At 41.1% G+C, this 21,296-nt stretch overlaps 1 protein-coding gene across 5 annotated transcripts in view; it reads right to left on the reverse strand.

Moving 5' to 3' along the window:
- Positions 1 to 21,296, reverse strand: part of SEMA5A (semaphorin 5A) — a 516,751-nt gene that overhangs the window by 109,942 nt on the left and 385,513 nt on the right. For all 5 annotated transcript variants that reach the window (XM_054488673.2, XM_063664657.1, XM_063664656.1 and 2 more), the window contains one exon: positions 6,837 to 7,044. In XM_054488673.2, coding sequence (XP_054344648.1) covers positions 6,837 to 7,044 — 208 coding nt within the window. The remainder of the gene's footprint in view (positions 1 to 6,836; positions 7,045 to 21,296) is intronic.

Raw genomic sequence — 21,296 nt, forward strand, 5'->3', positions numbered from 1 at the left:
TTTAAAAGGTGTGACTCTTTTATATGTAAGCTATAATTCTTCCAGTTCCCAGATTTTCTCTCCTTTCCCCCAATTAGTTCATCAAGCAAAAATAAAACAAGCCAAAAAAACAAAAACAAACAAACAAACAAAAAACCACCTAAGGCCCAAAGGCTTTCAATCCTTTTGCTACTGTGTGATATCGCCACATTTTTCTGTAAAGGAATTTTATTTTGTCACAAGAATTTTGCTTCTTTTCAAGGTATGAAGTAAATTAGCAGATAAGGGAGAGGCAGAAGGTCCATTTGTTAATTTAACAAATATCATATTTACTGACCCTTTTTTGAGCTGGATACCAGGCTGGGGGCTTCATTGAAACAAGAAGCACAGAGGAAGCCCAGTCTTTGGGAGCTCATATTCCCACAGCTTGAATGAAGCCTGTGCTGGCATGCAGGAATTTGCAGTCTACTTTCTGTTCTATGATTAAAGATTAAGTGCACACTCTTTCAATGAATGTTAAATAAAAAATTAAGATTGTGTGAGTAAGCATCCAAAGGGTAGAAAAGTCCATGATGTTCAGAAAATATTAGGATACTGATTAACCTATGTAATTTAATAACTCATTTGATAAATGTAATATCTAATTTTATAAATTAGGGTTATTAAGGGACATTCATTTATTCAAAAGGCAGATGATAATCTAACTTAGGGGTCAGCAAACCACACAGCCTGTGGCCAAATTCATACAGCCACCTAAACTTTTCCTGAAACACAGAACTGGGGAATGTCCCTCTCTGGTAACTGCTCATGAGTGCACAGAGGCCACAGGGCAAGGCTTACTCACAGGTGACCTAAGCTTTGGCCCCAGGATCCTCCCTGATCCTGGAACATGGGAGGATTATGAGGAACTGCTGCAAAACCATTCCTCCCTCATCCCTATGTCCCAGGAAGGCTGTCAGGAGCTTCTCATTGCTTTCCAGGTTGTGGTGAGGTGTAAGGCTTTCTGCCCCCGCGTACACCCGCACTAGGATACAGCTTTAGGCTCTAAAACTGCCGGGCTACAGCATGGAACGGGCTCCTGAGAGCGCAGTGCCTTAGTTCTCCCGCTGCACTGTCACCTGGCCGTTTTGTTTTGTTTTGTTTTTGAGACAGAGTCTCACTCTGTCATCCAGGCTGGAGTGCAGTGGTGTGATCTCAGCTCACTGCAATCTCTGCCTCCCGGGTTCAAGCAATTCTCTTGCTCAGCCTCCCAAGTAGTTGTGATTTCAGGCATGCACTACCATGTCCAGCTAATTTTTGTACTTTTAGTAGAGACGGGGTTTTGCCATGTTGGCCAGGCTGGTCTCGAACTCCTGACCTCAAGTGATCTGCCCTCCTCAGCCTCCCAAAGTGCTGGGATTACAAGTGTGAGCCACCATGCCCAGCTGCCCCTTTTGTTTTGATGTCATCCTGTGGGACAAGGGTTGTGGCGAGTAGCCTCATTTTCTGCTCTTTTTTTTGGCTAAGTAATAAACTGTCTGGATCTAAAAGTGGATCACACTTTTCTCAACAGACAAATCCATCAGCCTTGCTTGACCCACACATCTACCCATTCATTATGGTCTATGGCTGCTTTCACACTGCAAGGGAAGAGCTGAGGAGTTGCAACAGAGACTGGACACCTGTGCAGCCTGGAACAGTTTCTCTCTGGTCCTTTGCAAAGAAAGTTTGCCAACATGCTGATCTACTCAACGCACAGTCCTTAAAATGACTTTAAAAGTCCACATCAGGGCCGGGCGTGGTGCCCTATGCCTGTAATCCCAGCACTTTGGGAGGCCGAGGTGGGTGGATCACTTGATGTCAGGAGTTCAAGACCAGCCTGGCCAACATGGCGAAACCCTGTCTCTACTAAAAATACAAAATTTAGCCAGACCTGGTGGTGCACGCCTGTAGTCTCAACTACTAGGGAGGCTGAGGCAGGAGAATCACTTGAACCCGGAAGATGGAGGTTGCAGTGAGGTGAGATCACACCACTGCACTCTAGCCTGGGTAACAGAGTGAGACTTGTCTCAAAAACAGAACAAAAAAAAAAAAAGAAAAAAAAAAAAGGGTCCAAATCAGCGGCCCTCCCATTATCACAACTCTAAGCTGTTCTTTTCTTAGCCTTGAAAAGGTACAATCAGTCATACTACTTGGAGGGCTATAACATTTTCTTCTGGGAGAAAATAACAACCTGATTTCTAGACAAGCTCATTAGAGCACAGGTCCTGTGGCTTCTCTTTTCCTCCTGAATTACAGAGGTGGAAACCCTATGAGCTCTTGGCCAGAGCTCATAGGGTAGCAGGTTCTGACTTCGCATTGGTGTTTACACCAGGCAGGAAGTCAGTGAGTGGCTGCTCTTGGCTGCTCCATCCTGTGCCTCCTCATGGAGACTTTTTCCACTTAATTAATTTATTCATTGTAGAGATGGGTCTCACCATGTTCCCCAAGCTAGGCTTGAATTCCTGGCCTCAAGCAATCCTCCTGCCTCAGCCTCAAGAAGTGCAGGAATTACAGGTGTGAGTCACCATTTCCAGCCTTTTCCCACTTTAAAGACCACATGATGATACTGGACCATGAGCCAGGTGCATGGCCTGGCCCACAGGATGGGGTCAGCTTTCCTGTCTTCCCCTGTTACCCATGGTACTCATATCTGGGCCTTCCCAGATCCCCAAATTCCTCAGAAATTAGTGAATGTGAACTCACTTTATGCAACTTATACACAGATGTGGTCAATAAGGCCTAAAATGAAAAAGGATATGCGTGAATCGTGCAGTTTCTCTGGCACTCTACATCCCCAGAGATCTCCACCAATTCCAATGAATTAGCTTTGTCTTTTGCATGATTTTCTCACTCTATGTATGAAATGGCTGTGCTAAAAAAAATGCTAACATCAAAACACAATTTTTTTGCTTGTCTTTGAGGTCAAACTTCACTCAAATATAATTTTGAAATATTGATCTTTTAAAATAACTTTCCAAGGGAACAATGCTGTGTTCCAATCAGTCACAACACATGCGTGCGGTCAGTACGGTGAGGTTCTTGTCACCACTCCCAAACCCCGACGCCTGAGGTCCCAGGATCTCCTTAAGAACAACCAGAGAATGGAGACTCAGCTTAGAAAGCTTTGGAAAAACAGAGTACAAAACCTCCTTCATGTTTGCTTGATCCAGTCTGACAGCAAGCAGAATGAGGAACAGGCTAATGTGAAGGAGGGGTGAGCATCTCTCAGGAGACCTGGCTTTTGCCTGTCTGGGTACTGACCAGCTCTGCCTCTCAGTTGCACACATGAAGAGTGCAATCCAGCAGCTCCTTCAGCTGAAATCTGACCGCTGAATGGGTGGTCCTCATTGTACCAGTGGCAGTAGAAAGAACCAGTAACACAACATGGGCCTGGGGCAGTCTTGGCTCTGACCCAGGTCTCATGTCGCAGTAGCTATGCAACCTTGAGCAGGACACCAGAAATATGAGCTGCCATTTCTTCATCTGAACAACGGATATGGTATGCTGCTTTACTTTCAGGGTTGACATAATAATTCCAAAAAATTCTCACAAAATCTAGCATATTGTCAGATATGTAAAAGAAATTTGTGAAATTGTATCAGTTATCATTTATACACATTTTAATAAATGTCATTGTGCATTGTCTTTGGAAAAAAGACTCAAGAAAATTAAACATGTAAACATGATTTTGAAGGAGACAGTAATTTAGATAAGCAGTTTCCCTTTTTAAATACTTCAAGATTCATTTATAAGACTGGTTTTCTAATAATAAATGGCATTACTGAGATTCTATGATGGAAGGTATATTGGCAAAGAAATTAGTATCCAATCGTTACCCAATTGTTTTCCTATTCCTATTTAGTGTACTTCTTTAAGCGTCTTTCTGAAAGATTAAAATTGCTTTTATCAAAAAAACCCCACAATTTTTCCTTATAATTTATAAAAAATGTTTATGCAGTTATTATTTTTTTAAAAGATTCTTTTCTCCATGGAATGTTAACTAGGGAGGGTTTCCTATCTTTCTACAGGACTAGGATAATAGAGAAACACATTGGAAATATTCAGAGAAATGCTTGGGTTGAAATCTTTAGTTTTCTTTTCTCAAATGAAATACTAAAGGACCAGGCACAAACTAAACCCCTCTGAGGATGGGCACACAGAAGACCATAGTCTATCAGTTGAAAACGAAGTTACGATCTCTTGCTGCTTCTCTCAGAGTAAACAGCAGGGTGATGAAACTCCAGCTATAAATGTCAAGCTCCTTCCCTCTCAGGAGCCCAATGAAGACACACCAGTGGCATCATTCTCCTTGAAAGGAAAGAGGGAACAGTGAACTCCTCCCCAGGCCTCTGTGCCTGGAGCACCAGCTCCTGTGGATCCACAAGTGGGCTGGCAGTTCAGGTGCACAAAAGATGCCAGGGACACTGTGCCTCTCATCACTGATCTGATGCAGAACTTAGTTCCTAAGTTGCATATACAAAAGGCTGAGCGATTGTGATCCAGGCTCAAGGAAGTAGGGCAACCTGTAAAAGATGAATTGCCTCATGCTCTCTGTAAGCCATGCACTCCCGTTCTGGCACGAGAATCACCCTGCAGACAGCACAGGCCTGTGGCTTCCTGCGGGTTATCCTGTGTCACCCTCCAAAAAGGTCATCCTTCACTGAGCTGGAGTTGAAAGACTGGTGTCCTTCTAGATATATTCCAGCTAAGACATCCTGTTGGCCAGACCCCAACCCTGTTACCCACTGAACCAACAGCAACTGGAGGAAGAATAATTCCTTCCCTAGGCTAGTTCTGCAGGGAACACAAACCAGAACACATTTCAAGCAGCCACTGGTTAAATTTAGGAAGTAAGCATATATAAGAATGGCAGTTAATAAATACCACTAGCTGTTATTAATGTTCACAATATCATTATGATTAGCTGGGAGGTTCCTCGCATTATTCCTCAACTCTGTCTCTCATTTCAAAGGAAGCGTTATGTGATAGACTTCATTTTCTAGAATCATTTTGAAAGGCATATTGTTGTGATTACACATAAAAACCTTCTTTCCACCTAAGAATACCCACTTTGCAGAATGCCTTAAATTTTATACTCTATATATTATCCTATTTGATTCTATAGCAATTCACATGTGTTGAGTGAGAAAGTGAATTCTGAAATACTTTTGTGACTTGGGCCACAAAACAGCAACAACAGGGCTGGGTGCAGTGGCGCACACCTGTAATCCCAGCACTTTGGGAGGCAGAGGCAGGCAGATCACTTGAGGTCAGGAATTCCGGACCAGCCTGGCCAACATGGTGAAACCTTGTCTCTACTAAAAATACAAAACTTAGCTGGGCATGGTGGCACATGTAATTCCAGCTACTCGGGAGGCTGAGGAAAGAGAATCACTTGAACCCAGGTGGTGGAGATTGCAGTGAGCCGAGATCACATCACTGCACTCCAGCCTGGGTTACAGAGCAAGACTCCATTTCAAAAAAAAAAGCAACAACAGGTCTGTTCCCTGAACTCTAGCTTCTAAGTTCCAAAGCCAGTGTCATTAGGCACCTTGTTTTGAGAGAGAGTGGCCCATGTAGGGTAGATGTCTGTGAGTGATATATCAAAAAGGACTATTTCCACTCCAAATCTGCAATTACACCCTGCTTTAGGAGTGGAATTAAACAAGATGCCTAAGAACATTTAAGATTCTGATTTCCCAAGGGCGATCTTTTGTCAGGGATCAGAGTGTACATACAATCTCCCGGAGTAAAGTGCTGGTCAAGTGTGTGATGTATACAGTACTTTTTCATTTCCTAAGCACCTGGGCCAACATGTTTCCAAATTAAACTTTAAACACAACTGTGGTTGATCGTGGATGTCCCACGGAAGATAAGACTGGCCTGAGGGTGAAGGAAGATGCCATGACACTTGGGTTTCCCTGTGGCTGGAGACCTCCCTCCCTACCCTCTCTGCAGGCTCAGGAGAGAAGTAGCACTCCAGGGGAGCTGGTGCCAAGGACAGTGGTGGGGGTGGGTGGTGTCCCGGAAAGTGGGTGCCACTGCAGCAACATCAACCACTCCTTCTTCTCAAGGGGTTATCAGCATAAGAGCTGTGGTCGAGAAGGACGTATACCTTATCATATTTTTTGTTATTTCTATATTCAAATAAAATACAAGCTTGAGGCCAGGTGTGGCGGCTCAAGCCTGTAATCCCAGGACTTTGGGAGGCAGAGGTGGGCAGATCACTTGAGGTCAGGAGTTCAAGACCAGCCTGGCCAACATGGTGAAACCCTGTCTCTACTAAAAATACCAAAATTAGCCAGGCATGATGGCACACATCTGTATTCCCAGCTACTTGGGAGGCTGAGGCACGAGAATCACTTGAACCTGGCAGCCAGAGGTTGCAGTGAGCTGAGGTCTCACCATTGTACTCCAGCCTGGGTGACAGAGTGAGACTGTGTCTCAAAATATATATATATACGTGTGTGTATATATATGTGTCTGTGTGTGTGTGTATATATATATAAGCTTGTGCCAGATTAACAGATTAATACAGTCATCAAATATTAGTATTACCACTGAGTGTTCTGAGGCACTGAATAATTTATTTTAACCCTGACAACTTCTTACAGGTATTATAACATGGCTCCTCCTCTGAGGAGAACTGGTGGGTTATTCTCATCACAGTGAATCTATTTTAATGAAAGCTCTGTATCCTAGAGCACAGGACTCTCAGAGGCATGAAGTGTGGCTCTGAGGCCATTCAACTTCAGGGCATCTGAAGCCTCCCCGGCTCTCTCTGGGTGGGCCCTTCACACACACACCAGTGCATCCTGACCCCGGAGATGCCCTACCTGCGTGTGCGGTAGAACTGGCACCTCTTCAGGGGGATCTTGACCACGTGCTCCCGCAGGCCCACGAACAGGACGCTCTGGCTGTGCAGGATCTGCAGGCTCCTGATGGGCTCCCTCTGCCTGTCAGGGAAGAGCTCAATCTCTTCCAGCAAACAGCTGCTTGAGGTCTGATTCAGGGGCGCCCGCACTTTCTTAATGGTTCCGTAATCTATGAAGGTCACAGGAGGAAAAGAAACAAGGTCAGATGGTCTCACAAACCAATCCCTGGTTAAACAGAGTGTGCTGTGTATGCAGCCATGGATCTTCAGCCAGGAAAGCCATCTGAGCATCCTTCAAAAACAGTACACCTGGACCCCACTGCAGACCAGTTAGGTCAGCTGCACTGGATGTGGGGACCAGACAGCAGTATCTTTTAAAATGATGCTCTCATGTAGCAAGGGATGAGGACTAATCATCTCCGATTGGACCCTTCCAGTTTCAAGTCTAGGGGTGGAGAGCTAAAAGTAGCAAGCTTTGTGCCATCCCATGGAGAACATCAGGAAAGAGAGACCCTCAAGGGACGATCTTGGATTCTTAGTGACAGAGGTGCTGATTTTGGTGCCCAGCAGGGCAAGGAAAATGCAATGTGATGGGCAGCTTCAAATATCCAGTACCACAGTGATGCCCCCTCCTCCTTCCTGCCTGGAGAAGTACACCCTCCTCCATCTCCCTCCTTCCTCTGTCTATATTAGCTACTTCTTTCTTCCTAATGCTTGCTCTTTGGGATGATTTTCTTGGGCTCAACTCCTAAACTCTCTTTCCTGTGCTTCTGAACATCCATTTCTGGCCGATCCAAGCCCTCCCCACTCCAGGTTTCCTGCTGCCTGGGTGTTTCTGTGCACTTATTTATCTGCTTGACTGCTAGCACTGCTGGAGGGTGAGTGACCTCTGAGCCATGCAGCCTTCCCAGCTATGAGGAGTGCGGAGCAGGGTCTTCTCAGCATGCCAGTGGGAGGGTGGCGGGGACAGCATGGCCAGCACCTGTGTGTAGGGGGGACACACAGTTGAAATGAACATTGCTCTCCCAGGTACCCTGTGCTGCACCCCGCAACTCCTTGCTGACACCCTGCAAATCCCAGGCATGAAATCCAGCCTTCTGGAAGCCCCTTAGAGATCCATTCAAGTACCTGGAATCATCCTGAAGGCCTTGACTGAACAAAACCTTCCATGATCCTGAGTTTCAAAACATCATGATTCTTATTTTGCAAACACAGAAAATGAGTTTAAGAAGTTATTCTAAAACCAGAAGTAGTCAGGAATATTTGATTTCAAGACCTTGGATAAAATACTTTACATTTTTCTCTCTCTATGAAAGCCGTAGAGATGGAGGCTATTTGTGTTTAAAAAAATACATAAGCAGACATGTTTTAGCCTGAATTTACTTTAAAAAGCATATCTGAAACATCTCCAATGAGCATTTTCTGATTATGCACTGACTGAAAAATCATGTATACAGTATTGTCAAACAATTGCTTGCTTTTGTTTTAAGCTAACTGGTTAAATATGTTACTTTTGAAAAAGATCAAGTGTACACTGAAGTATGCTATATGCAGGGAAGATTTTAAAATGATGTTGGAGGAAAGAATATGTATTTGTGTTCATGTAAAAGGGTGAGGACAAAAGAGAGAGAGAACAAGAGAGAGGAGAGAAAGAGGCAGCTGTGGCGTAGACAGGCAGGCATTTTAACAAATTCACAGTTCACAGATGTAAGCATCTAAGAAAAAATTTATGTCTTAATTCTATCATTCAAATTAATTTTGACTTGGACGTCACAGTTCATAAACTTGTTGGAAAATTCAGCCTCAATGATTCTTAGGTCTCTCTGCCTGGGGTACAGCGAAGTGTCAGTAAACTTACACAGCACCAAAGAACTAACAGGGACAAGATGGGGGGGCTTCAGGGAAGGTGACATCAGCACAGATGTGTCAGCCACAAGGCCCTGCAAGGAGGTCCCCATGAGGCACCAGCAGAGGGAGGTGTCAGCCTTCCTATGGAGCAGTGATGGGCACAGAGCCTGTGGCTGCCTTTGCGACATCATTACACAAGGGGACATCATCTGAGCCACAGGTTAGGAGGGAGGCAGGGGCAGCAAGGCTCCTGGGAGAGCTTATGTGAGAGACCCCTGGGTGAAACAGGAGCTTTCATAGAAGTTCAGGGGTGGGTGGCCTGCCGAGAGTCAGGAGCCAGCTGGAGGATCACTGTGCTGTGAACAGCGTCACACTAGTTGTTCACCAGCCTAGCGTGGCATGGGAAACAGAGTTTCCAGAACTATAGCCTATCTGAGAATTTAACAAAGACTCATTGCTATTTATTATTTATTTTGTTGAAGGATTATGATTCTGAGAAACCTGCCCAAATTAACAACGTCCAAATGTCAATATGCTCATATGTATTTCTAATTCTTAAGTAATTGTGGAAAGAATCAAATTTTTAAAGATCTGTGATAGTTTGACTTAAAAGAATGAGCCATCTTTGATCATAAACTTTTACTGCATATTTCTGCATACCTTGTATCTGATTTTCCAACTGGTGGGAACTAACAAAACTACAGGGCTAGCATTTCAGAGCAAAGTGCTCAGATTGGGCTTGCATGCTGGTCCACAATGGATGACCTTGCATCCTTCACTCCCTGGAGCGTCTAGTCATGTGACGAGATCCCTCCACAGTTCCCCCTTCCCTCTGCATCAGGTTTAGCACACAGGGACCCTTCTTGTCTCCTTGAAGCTCTTCCTTCTCCTGCCTGTGCCCTGCCCTTGCTCTGAACTCCTGCATGCTCACATGTTTGGTCACAGCCTTCTTATCCCCTGTCCTCATGATTACCCTCGGGTCTGTCTTCAAAGCCAGGATCTGTCTTCAAAGCTGAATGTTGGCTCTCTATCTGCAACTCAACCTCTAGGGACTGGAGACACCAGAAACTTGACAGGCCTCCCTGACTCTCTGTGTGGCCTACCAGCATGTCCCACCTCCTGTGACCTTGTCTAAGGGACAGCAGCACCATAATCCCAGTGCCAATGATGAGACCTCTCCTTCCCTGTCACCCACAGCTCATCTAGTTCTCATCCACTCGCCTCTGCCGTCCCTGTCACTCCTGCAGCTTCCTCTACACCTCTGTCACCCACATCTCACTGCATCTAGAGGCAGGCTCCAGGCATGCACATGGTGGCCCCATGCTCCTTCCTGCCTCCACCCTCACCTGTGCCTCTCTGTGCTCTGGCAACGGCCACCAGGAAACAAGAGCCTGTGATTGTGGCATACCCTGGACATGCAGCTCCCGTGCCGGAGGTGACAAATGACAACGTTATTTTCTTTCAGTGGCAGAAAGACAGAGACGGCCCTATAGAAGAGACATCCCCAAAAACCCCATAGATTTCTATTTGACATTGGAGGACAACAGCAGGACCCTGGTGGATCCTGCAAAGCTATTTGTATTTGGTTGCTGTTTTTACTTTACAACATTTACCATGGTTTTAGTTACTAACTTACTTGTTTTGTGGTTTTTACACTTGATCTTAGGCTCCACAGGGACAAGAACTATGTCAGTTGTGTCATGTGAGGTATGTGTAGTGGCTGCCATTAGGGCCAGTAGAGATTAGATGTTTCATGAATATATTCTGCTGAAAGACTGAACAAATGAGTGAGGGAAAGAAGTGTGGCCAGCCTGGAATGAGAATGTCATTATTACTCCCATATTTGCTAAAGAGCACTGATTAATATTTTTCCCATTATGATCTCTAGCAGGAGTTATGATATTAGTCAGTGTGAAGGTGAAACAATAAACATGAATTTCACCAATATGGAAAGATTTCAACCCAAGATGTCATAAACTAAATATGAATGAAGAATTGGTTTCATCCAAGAAAATATTAACTCTGAAAATTTGCCACAAGAAATAAAGCCATACAAAACTTCTATACTTCTGAAATTTAATACTCTAATCAAAGTTATTTGCATGAAAAAAATGTGCCAGAAAGATGTAAAATCTTCTTAATCATTCTTTAACATTCAGAGATCAACAAGTAAAAAAAAAAACAAATAGGCATTTCCTGTCCATTGCAGCTCCCCTTCCCAAGAAGAGAGGACAATGTGATATGGAGCTGCAGAATCAGTGCTGACCAGAGGATGCTCAGAATGGACATTGCTTTGGTGCAAACTCTCATAGTATTTGCCATTTGTGAAAATGTCCCCTACTCATTATGCTACGGACACAAATCTGAGTGTCATCTATTTATAGTTTCTCTCTGAAATAGAAAACTATAGATACTCATCATGAAAGGGACAGAGCTACTTCAAGACTTTAAATATCCATTAATGGTGATATAGTTATTATTCAAAAGACACAAATATTTGTAATTACATGAAAATATCATTAAATATTATACTTCACTACATATTTGTCTCATCTTAGTAGAAGAGTAGGGATGTTACATTCTAGGGTTACCAGATTAAATACAGGCTGCCAATTTCAATTTGAATTTCAGATAAACATGAATATTTTAGTGTTAGTATGCGCTATTCAATATTATTCATGATTTATCTGAAATTCAAATTTAAGCGGGCAGCCTGTATTTATGTTTGCTATATATGGCAGCCCTATTACATCACATCTCCTTTGATCATCTTGGCAAGCTAGTGAAGATATGTTGGATATATGTAGCAACATATTTCTACTTTATAGGTGAGGATATTGAGTTTTAGAGAACAGAACTGATACATATTTTCTATGAACTGGTTAGACATGAAATGCCTTTTCACTTCAATGTTGATGAATGAAATAAAGGATTATAACAATAGACTCCACAGTGAACATTAATTATAAGGCTATTACTGAGGATACAGACTGAAACAGGGGAAGAGGTAGTTGTGCTTTGATTGCATTGGCCTTTTTTCTATCCGCTTTTCTAGAAGTCATAGAAATTAACCAACTGGAGGGCAATGAAAAGAAAGTCAGTATTGTAATGATGCTGAAAAAAGCTCAGCATCATTGATCATCAGTGAAATGCAAATCAAAACCAAAATGAAATACCATCTCATGCCAGTCAGAATGATGATTATTAAAAAGTCCAGAAACAACAGATGCTGGTGAGGCTGTGGAGAAATAGGAATGCTTTTACACAGCTGGTGAAAATGTAAATTAGTTCAACTATTGTCAAAGACAGTATGATGATTCTTCAAGGATCTAGAACCAGAAATACCATTTGACCCAGCAATCTCATTAATGGGTATATACTCAAAGGAATATAAATCATTCTACTATAAAGTCACACACACACATATGTTTATTGCAGCACTATTTATAATAGCAAAGACATGGAACCAACCCAAATGCCCATCAATAGTAGACTGGATAAAGAAAATGTGGTACATGTACACCATGGAATACTATGCAGCCATAAAAAGCAATAAGATCATGTCGTTTTCAGGGACATAGGTGAAGCTGGAAGACATCATCCTCACCAAACTAACACTGGAACAGAAAACCAAATACTGCATGTTCTCACTCTAAAGAGGGAGATGAACATTGAGAACACATGGACACAGAGAGGGGGACAACACACACCAGGGCCTGTTTGGGGAAGGGGAGTAAGGGGAAAGAACTTAGAAGACAGGTCAATAGGTGCAGCAAACCACCATGGCACACATATACCTATGTAACAAACCTGCACATTCTGCATATGTATCCTGTTTTGCTGTTGTTGTTGTTGTTAAGAAGAAATAAAGAAAAAAAAGTCAGCATTCTCCTCCATTGGAAGCCTTTGTCTGTCATCCACCTCAAGGACAAGCAGAGGCACATCTGTGTCAGAAGACAATATGTTCTTCTGGCCTCAATGACCCCCTCCCTTCGTACACACTAGGTGGACTCGAGCATCCTTGGGCAAATAGTGAAGGACATTCCTGCTCCCTTAAACCATCTGTTTAAAGAGAGTAACATGCAAAGAAAAGTTCACATAACTATAGAGGAGTAGAAGTTATGTGTACACTTAAATGTTGGTATTTCTGAGAATAAGATGAAAGGATGATTTCCTAAAGAAACAAGGACCACGTAACATGCTGTCACCAGACCAGCTCTCGGAACAAGCAAAGGGCTTCAGTGGCATACCTGCCAATGAGAAGAAGAGAACCCTCCTCAGCACAGATCACTACATTGTAGGTCTAAACAATTCTTAATATATATATATATTTTTGCTGGTGACCAACGCAGTCAAAGAAGACCAGGATTAAATCTGATGGCAGGTATAAAATGCAGAGGTAAAACTGGATTACCATAATGACAGATGGTCTCTTCAACCTCTACAATCTGAGTCATTAGGAAAATGCCCAAAAGAAAAAGAAAACATCACAAATGAAAATAGTTTACAAAGGTAAAGTTTGCACATTGTCACACAAAACAGTAGTAAATTCCATTTGAAACATGACTACTGGGGAAGAAATGTTTACACAATGCTTATCAAAAGACAGGAGTGTAACTTGAAAAGGACAAAAAGAAATTACCCCCAAAGAATTCCAGCCACAAGAAAAGACCCATGAAACACAGAATCTTGTATTCCCAATCTTCATCCCACAGGAAAACATGTTCATGTCCTGGAACAAATGAGTTACTAAGTACACTGTGGGAAGAATAACTGGAAAGAAAAATGTGTTTTTTAATGGGGAATTTTTTTTTTAACGGGAGTTTGAATGAAATACTGTTCTTAGAGCAGAATGTGGCAGTAAGTAAAGCTACTGGGACAAATTCCTAATGCATTTCATGGGAACACAGTGACCTGAACGTGGGACCTGGGGAAGCAGCAACAGTGATTAGGATCCCCACAAAAACCCTCAAGCACTGAGGTTTAGGAGGTAGGAACCAAAAGGGTTTATCTAGACCACACTGTTCAATGGCGATACATCAGAGTCCCCAAAAGTAATTTAAATTTTTCTAGATGCCACATTTAAAATGGAAAAAAAGGAAACAGGTGAATAAATTTTAATTATATATTTTACTTAACCCAAGGTTTCCAAAAAAATATGTGATATATCATATGTAATCAATATAAAATATTTGGATTTTGTATACGAAGTGAAATCCAAGTGCATTTTATACTTATAGTCCATTTCAGTTCATACTAACCACATTGCAGCTGGCCAGAGACACATTTCAGGAGGCTGTGGCTAATGTACGGGACTGCCTGAGGATGTACAGGGGTGTCCTGGTGCCGCTCTGCAGAGCCAGGTACTCCTGGCTACACGCAAACAAGAGACAAGTCCAAGCCCACATCATGAGCTTCAGTTTTCTGCATTTCACATATTGAACCTTGCCCTATTTTTTAAATATAGAGGTCCTTCTCTATAGGTGTTTAAAAATCCCTGCACCAGGCCAATTGCCTCCTCTTTCAAGTAAGATGATGGAGGTTCATCAAGGCGAAGTGACAGCTCACAGCTACACGGCCAGTGAATGTGGCCATGAGAATGGAGCCTGGTCTCTAAATCCTTACCTGGACACCTGCTATCACTTGCTGGCACACAGCTCACAGGCAGTGGCAGATGCCCTGTGGGAGTGAATGCCATTATTGGTAGTTCATTTCAGAAACTTGTTAATGGACAGAAAGCAATCATGACCATTAGAAAAGGTTATTTCTGTTTTTCATCTGTTTGCTTTGTAGAGTTTTCTATCCACCAAGAAGTCAAGCTAGTTCCTACTTTCCTTCGGAGTATAGCATCTGTGTCTCTTTTATGAATAACCCTGACTGACCTCCCAAGCAGAAACACTGCAGCCAACATGATTTTCCATCATCCAGAGCCTGAATAATCCACATATTAAAGCCAGTGCAAATCACAGGGGAAATCAGATGTATTTATTCCTAAATTAAGCTAACAAGGAAAAGCAAGCACAGGTATATAGCATGATGTTCAAACAAACAAGTATATGTGTGTGTGTATATATATGTGTGTGTATATATATGTGTGTATGGATATATGTATGTATATATGTGTATATATGTGTATATATATGTGTGTGTGTATATGTACGTGTGTGTGTATATATGTGTGTGTATATATATATACACCATCTTTTCTTCCTTAATGTAAGAAATGTATTCGATTTCCTTAATCCAGCAAGATACATTCTCGGGGAGACTATGAGTGACCCTACTGATTTTGGTCATCTCTAAATTTGAACCTTCTTTCATCATTATATTTTCCAAGTTAACCTTTCAAACAGTCCAAGATATGATGGATGTTAAGGTTGGAAGGGACCTAAAACAATATTTTAAATTGTGCAGTTGAGAAAAGCAAGGTCCAGAAATGTTAACTGATTTCCAAAGGTCAGACTACTGGGCCAGAGTTTAGGTCCTGTTCATACGGATCAAGAGCTGGTTTCTGAATTTTTGAAGGTATTTTTGTTTCAAAAGTATAAAAAGAGAGATATGCAGTCCCTATAATGGTGCCTCAGTAATAGTACGGATTGGGAGTTCCTAAAAATCAGGCAAACTGATACAACAGCATATTAAATAGCAGTTGTTATTCCAGGAAAATATGCAGCTGTGATTTATAGACATGTGCTTATCTTATCATACCACTGACTACACAGAAAACTAGTGTCTAAGGGATGCCAAGCCCAGGGCAGATCTGACTTCTCTATCAGGCTTCAAGTTCCCATTTCTATGGGCTCATGAAGCAAACAGGGGAACAGATGATGAAAAAAAACCTTCTATTGCTGTTTCATTTAAAAAAAAGAATTTAGATGACAAAGGATTTGTTTAAACATTAAAATTGACAATAAAAATAAGCCCCTTAAATCACTATTTGCTATATATAATGTAGACTCTCACGTGCATAATTCAATTATCAGTGGTGAAAAATTAACCATGTTTTTGGCTCTGGGGGAAAAGAGCTGCTATTTTTTAACTTTCAAAGTTTAAGTAGCTAACTTGAATTTTATGGTTTGAACATGATTCAGTTTTGCATCTTCAGAGTACTGGTCAATTTAAACGAATACAAACGTAACAATCTCTCATTCGTAATGTAAATATGCCTTATACTAAGATAGAGTCTGTTATGAGCTGAACTGTGTCCACTCAAAAGTCATATGTTTAAGTCCTGGCCTTCAGGACCTGAGAATGTGACTGTATTTAAAGACAGGCTCTCTAAAGTGATTTAAGGTAAAATGCAATCGTTAGTGTAGGCCCTCATCCGATATGAGTGTTGTCCTTATAAAAAGAGAAGGTTAGGATACAGGCACAAAAGAAAGAGCATGGAAGGACAAAGAGAGAAGGCGGCCATCTGTAAGCCAAGAGGAGAGGCCTCAGGAGAAACCAAACCTGCTGACAGCTTGATCTTGCACTTCCAGCCTCCAGGGCTGAGAAATAAATTTCTGTTGTTTAAGCTGCTCAGTCTATGGTACTTTGTTATGGCAGTCCCAGCAATACTGTATTATATAACAATTATATATTATTTATATAATATAGATTTATAATATAAATATTTATATAATATATATTTATAATATATTTATGATATAAATATTTATATAATATAATATATATTTATGATATAAATATTTATATAATATAATATATATTTATGATATAAATATTTATATAATATAATATATATTTATGATATAAATATTTCTATAATATAATATATATTTATGATATAAATATTTATATAATAAACATATATTTATAATATAAATATTTATATAATTTATATAATTATAAATATATATAATATAAATATTTATATAATTTATGTAATTATAAATATATAATATATAAATATGTCAAGAGTAGGATATAGAAATAATAGATTTTGGCATCCAGATAAACTGTTAAGAGCAATTTAAAAACTAGATTATAAATTTTTTTTGCTTTCTTCTAAAATATTGTGATTCAAACTCTAATATGGAACCATTATAAATTATATATTAGATTCAATCTTTTTAACCTTCTACTATAACCTTGTACTCATATTATGAATAGCCTATTACTTGTAAATGTTTTCATTTATTTCACATAACCACCTTTATATGTAGTTCTGATCTAGAAAAATGGCAGGGAATGTCACAGGACGTGTAACATTTTGCAAAATTAATGCATTTTGATAAACGTTATGTAATAATTCATGTGGTTGGTGCTACTGCTTAAAACCTTTATGCTAATGCCTCTGGTGATCTTTGGGGGAAATTCAGAGAGCACTAAATGAGCACTTAAGAATGAACTTTCAAGTACCTAAAGAAAAGGTCTCTGATTATAATGAATTTCTTATTGAAGGATTTCAATATTGAATGAATTTTAGCTCCATCAACATTTGAAAATTTTACGGAAATAAATCTTTAGAAGGAAGAAGGCAAAGTGGGAAACAAGGAGGGATGGAGAAAGGAGGGAAAGGAAACACAGTGAATCCAATATAATATTTACCATCACAACTAGTAAAAACAGTGTGCAATTGTCCATACTTGTGTATGATTAGATGGCCTTCTATCATCATGAATGCATGAACAATGAAAAAATTTAATGCTTAAACAGTATTTACGTGAAAGTCCCTGTGGCTCACGTGTATAATGGCTTAAATCCTGATACACCTGGGAACACTGAGCAATCAAAAAAGACTCAGAGAAGTTATTTTGTGTCAACAACAGCAGCCCAAAGCACTTCCAAAACAGAAGATAAACATATATTTTCTCTAAGGTGCAATAAAAAACTTAAAGGGTAGAATTGTAATATATCTGATATATATATAAATTCTTATTTTGTATGAAAGAAAAAAGTCCTACCCACAAAGAAAGGGAAAAGAATTGAGGAAAATGTGATATAAAAGTAGATTACTGCAAAGCATTGGATGGTTAAATCTATTATCTGGATTCCATTCTCTTTTTATTAATTCTGTAACTTTTGTTATAGTTTAAGGTATTTTTAAAATTATTCAGCCTTCAGTGTGCTGAATCCAATAGAGAAATTAGACCTGTGAGGAAGACAAGTGGCACCCCCGACAATGGTCCCTTGTGACAAGACTGGAGATTCATGTGGACAAGGAGGCCACTAACCTGGGAAGCTAAATTAGTTTATTTCCAGTTGTGCATTTGGATTCTATTTGATTCTCTGCCTCTATGTCCAAGAGGCATTTCTAGTGTTTGCCTCATCGACCCAGAGTCACTGCAGAGTAAAAGAAAAGCTTTTGTATTTGTATGTGTTACCGTACCAAGTATTATCAGGGAGGTAATGATGAAATACCCGCTTCCACTCACTGGGCAGCTCGTCACCATGGCAACAGATCATTATATAAAGTTCATCAATTCAGCTGGTCATTATCCCAAAGCAGCAGACAGCTAATATGTTAAGGAAAGTTCTTTCTCTTAACTTGTAAACGAGCAACTGAATTAAATTGGTCTTGTCACTGGGAGCTCAATATTACATTTATATAGAAAAGGAGAATTCAAAGAAGAAAAAAAGGTCTTCTTGGCTAGTGTATGCTTGAAAAGGAGAATTTAATTCACTCAGTTATCAGATTCAACTAATGGCTTATTTTTTTCCTGAAAAGGATAGTCAGTCAGTTTAAACTTTCCTGGTCATAAATTAAATGCAAAATTTTAAAATCACAAGGCATTAATATTTTAAACTATATTCTCATAGCCCGACCCTCTGCATGTACGTTCTTGAGACCCGGCACTAGGAGATGCAGCCTGCCTTGTTCACTGTGACCCTGTTGGTTTCCAGAACACAGCCTGGCACATAGTAGGTGCTCAAGCAGAGACATGTTCATTGTGTGGCCTCTGGGACACAACAGCCCAGGTTAAACTCCAGGTTCCCACAATCACAGGCCGTGTGACCAAGCGCAGGTTACTAATATCTCTGTTGCCTTCTCCCCGGTGCCCAGCTCACAGGGTCGGTGGCCACTAAGTGAGTTTAACTGTATGTTTGTTTGGATGGTACCTGGCACACACGACACATTGTATAAGAGTTTGCTGTTTTTCTTTTCTTATTAATGTTTAGCTTGTAAACGGTAAGTCCTATTCAAGTTTTGTCTAAAATCAGCAAGATCCCTGCTCCACCACTACTCACTGTACATATGCCAGGAGGAGAAATGACATCTCTTTTACAGCTGCTTTGGGTGCCTTGCTGAACAAAACCTCAAAAGCTCCTTGCAGTACCCTAAATCATAAGCCAGCGCTTATAGGAAATTTACCACTGCATTTCCTGTGAATAAAAACCATATTACTTTTAAAACAAGAGTGCAATTAATAGAGTCCTCTGGGTATCCTTTCTAAACTCTCATCTAACCCACAGCTTAAATATAACTCCAATCATTCTGTTAAGGAAGCAATTCAAGTTTCTGAAAGGAAATTACTTGCCTTAGATTTATTGTATCTAAATTACAAAACAACCACCCAGTTGGTAAGGTTGGCAGCCCTTCTCTGAGAGTCACCAGGCAGGCATCCAGAGTCTAAATTACCGTCTAGCCCCCAGTGGTGAAATTTATACTGTGTCTGGTCCCATTAGTTGTCAATTGAGATGGTTGAGAAAAATCTATGCTAAGCACTTTTGCACTTTTGAAACATTAATTCCAAAGGAAAAAAGAGAGCTTTCTTACTCAGTGGAATAAGAAAATTATTTTGTCATTTTTCTCAGTGGCTACATTACACCAATTACGACTAGTGCCTGATGTTCCAAGCTGTTTGTTAGCTCGTTATGAGCTTTCTTTAGGCACTGTCTTATCCATTTCTATGGTTTCAAAGAAAACTTGAGGCTGCCATTACTGACCTAAACCTTCCTCTCTGGCTTCAAAGAAGGCTTTCCAACCAACTCTCAGGCACACCGCATGCAACTAGAACTCAGTACACCCAAAACTGGAAACTCAATGTCTCCCCTTTGTATCAAATCCGTCCATGCACCTGAAATCCTGAATCCACTGGCCAGGATGGAATAGTCAATATGACTATCCTACTGTTCAGCTTCATCTCCTATCTCTTCACCCACAACTGCAGCTCATTTCAATGTCTCCCCCTTTCCAGAACACCCCAGGACTTTCTAGATCTGGATGCTTTGCATGTTCTGTGCCCTCTCCACCAGGCAGCCATCTCCCCATCCCCCAAGAGCCAGCTCCCAGGCCTCTGCTCTGGGTGGAGTGGGAACCTTTTCTCACCTCCCAGGCCAGCTCACTGCTTCCAAAGTCTGTGTGCTTATGGAAGGTATTCTTCCTTCAACTAAGATAGTGATTAAGTCAAACCAAAGAATAAACGTCCATCTTTTATGGGACATATGCTTTTCTTGGTGTGATGTGCTAAGCCTTATCCTTATTCATGACACCTTCATGCTCTCGGGATACAGTAGGCCGTCAGTTGAGGCTTAGTGAATGAACATACGAGGATTTCACAATTCTAGAATCATGCCTCAGAAGTCAATCTTTAAGCTCAAGGTGGAAATATATCTTTCAATTTTCCTGGTTATTGCCAAGAAATAGCAGAATAACCATGTTAAAAAGTTCTATAGTTGTCCAGAGCACTCAGGTCACTCCTAACTTTCTATGCACCCCTCTCACTGCCCACTCCACTGAGTTGCCCAAGAGGTGAGAAGCTGAAGTGAGGTGGGCTGGGGCGGGGATCTGAAAAGGAAAGTGTGACAGGAGGAGAGCCCTAAGTACAGCAGAGTGGTTACCAAGCTTTATGACTAGAGAAGCTACTCAGGGAGAAGCCTGAGATGGACCTTCCAGGTGCAGCCCCTGAGACCATGATTTGGGAGGTCTGCAGTGGGCCTGAGGACCATTGTCAATCATTAACAAACATTCTAGGTGACTCTAACTCAAAGGACCTAGGATTTGACCAACAATAAGGGGCTGTTTTTAGTCCATATCACCAGATGCCAACAGTGAGGTCAGTGATGAAGGAGCTTTGAGTCTTGACTATTCTTTAACTTCCAGGAGCCCTTACGTAAAGGTCTTAGCATGGTGCCAAGGTCAAGGGAAGCACTTTCTGTGTCTTCATCATTGTTACCATGTGGGTGAGGGGGAGGAGGATGCTATGGCCAAGGGCCTCCCTCCATCCCGGAAGCTCTTCTTTCCATGTATTAAAACTGCTACAGGAAAAAACCAATGGGCAGGGATGCTACCTTCAACCTGTGAGTGATAGGGGCTGGATGTACACTGCTTCCAATTTAATGCATGATAAATAGTGTGATTCTTGCTTGACAGATGCAAAATCTGAGGCTCACAGAGGCTACCTCATTTTCTGACAGCACCCAGCCTACAAGAGGTAGAGGGAATATTTAAAATGCCCCTGGAACAAAGGCTTAAATGTTCCTCCAGGCCATGTTGCTGTGGCTTGATCCTTTTCTAAGTACTTTATTCATATATTAATCTCATCCTTGTTCTGAAATCCTAGTGCATTAGCCATCACCCAAAGAGTTACATTTAATGTACCTTTGAGTCATTCCTTAATGACATCAC

Source organism: Pongo pygmaeus, chromosome 4 (genome assembly GCF_028885625.2).
Source record: "Pongo pygmaeus isolate AG05252 chromosome 4, NHGRI_mPonPyg2-v2.0_pri, whole genome shotgun sequence".
In the NCBI taxonomy this organism is placed as follows: domain Eukaryota; kingdom Metazoa; phylum Chordata; class Mammalia; order Primates; family Hominidae; genus Pongo; species Pongo pygmaeus.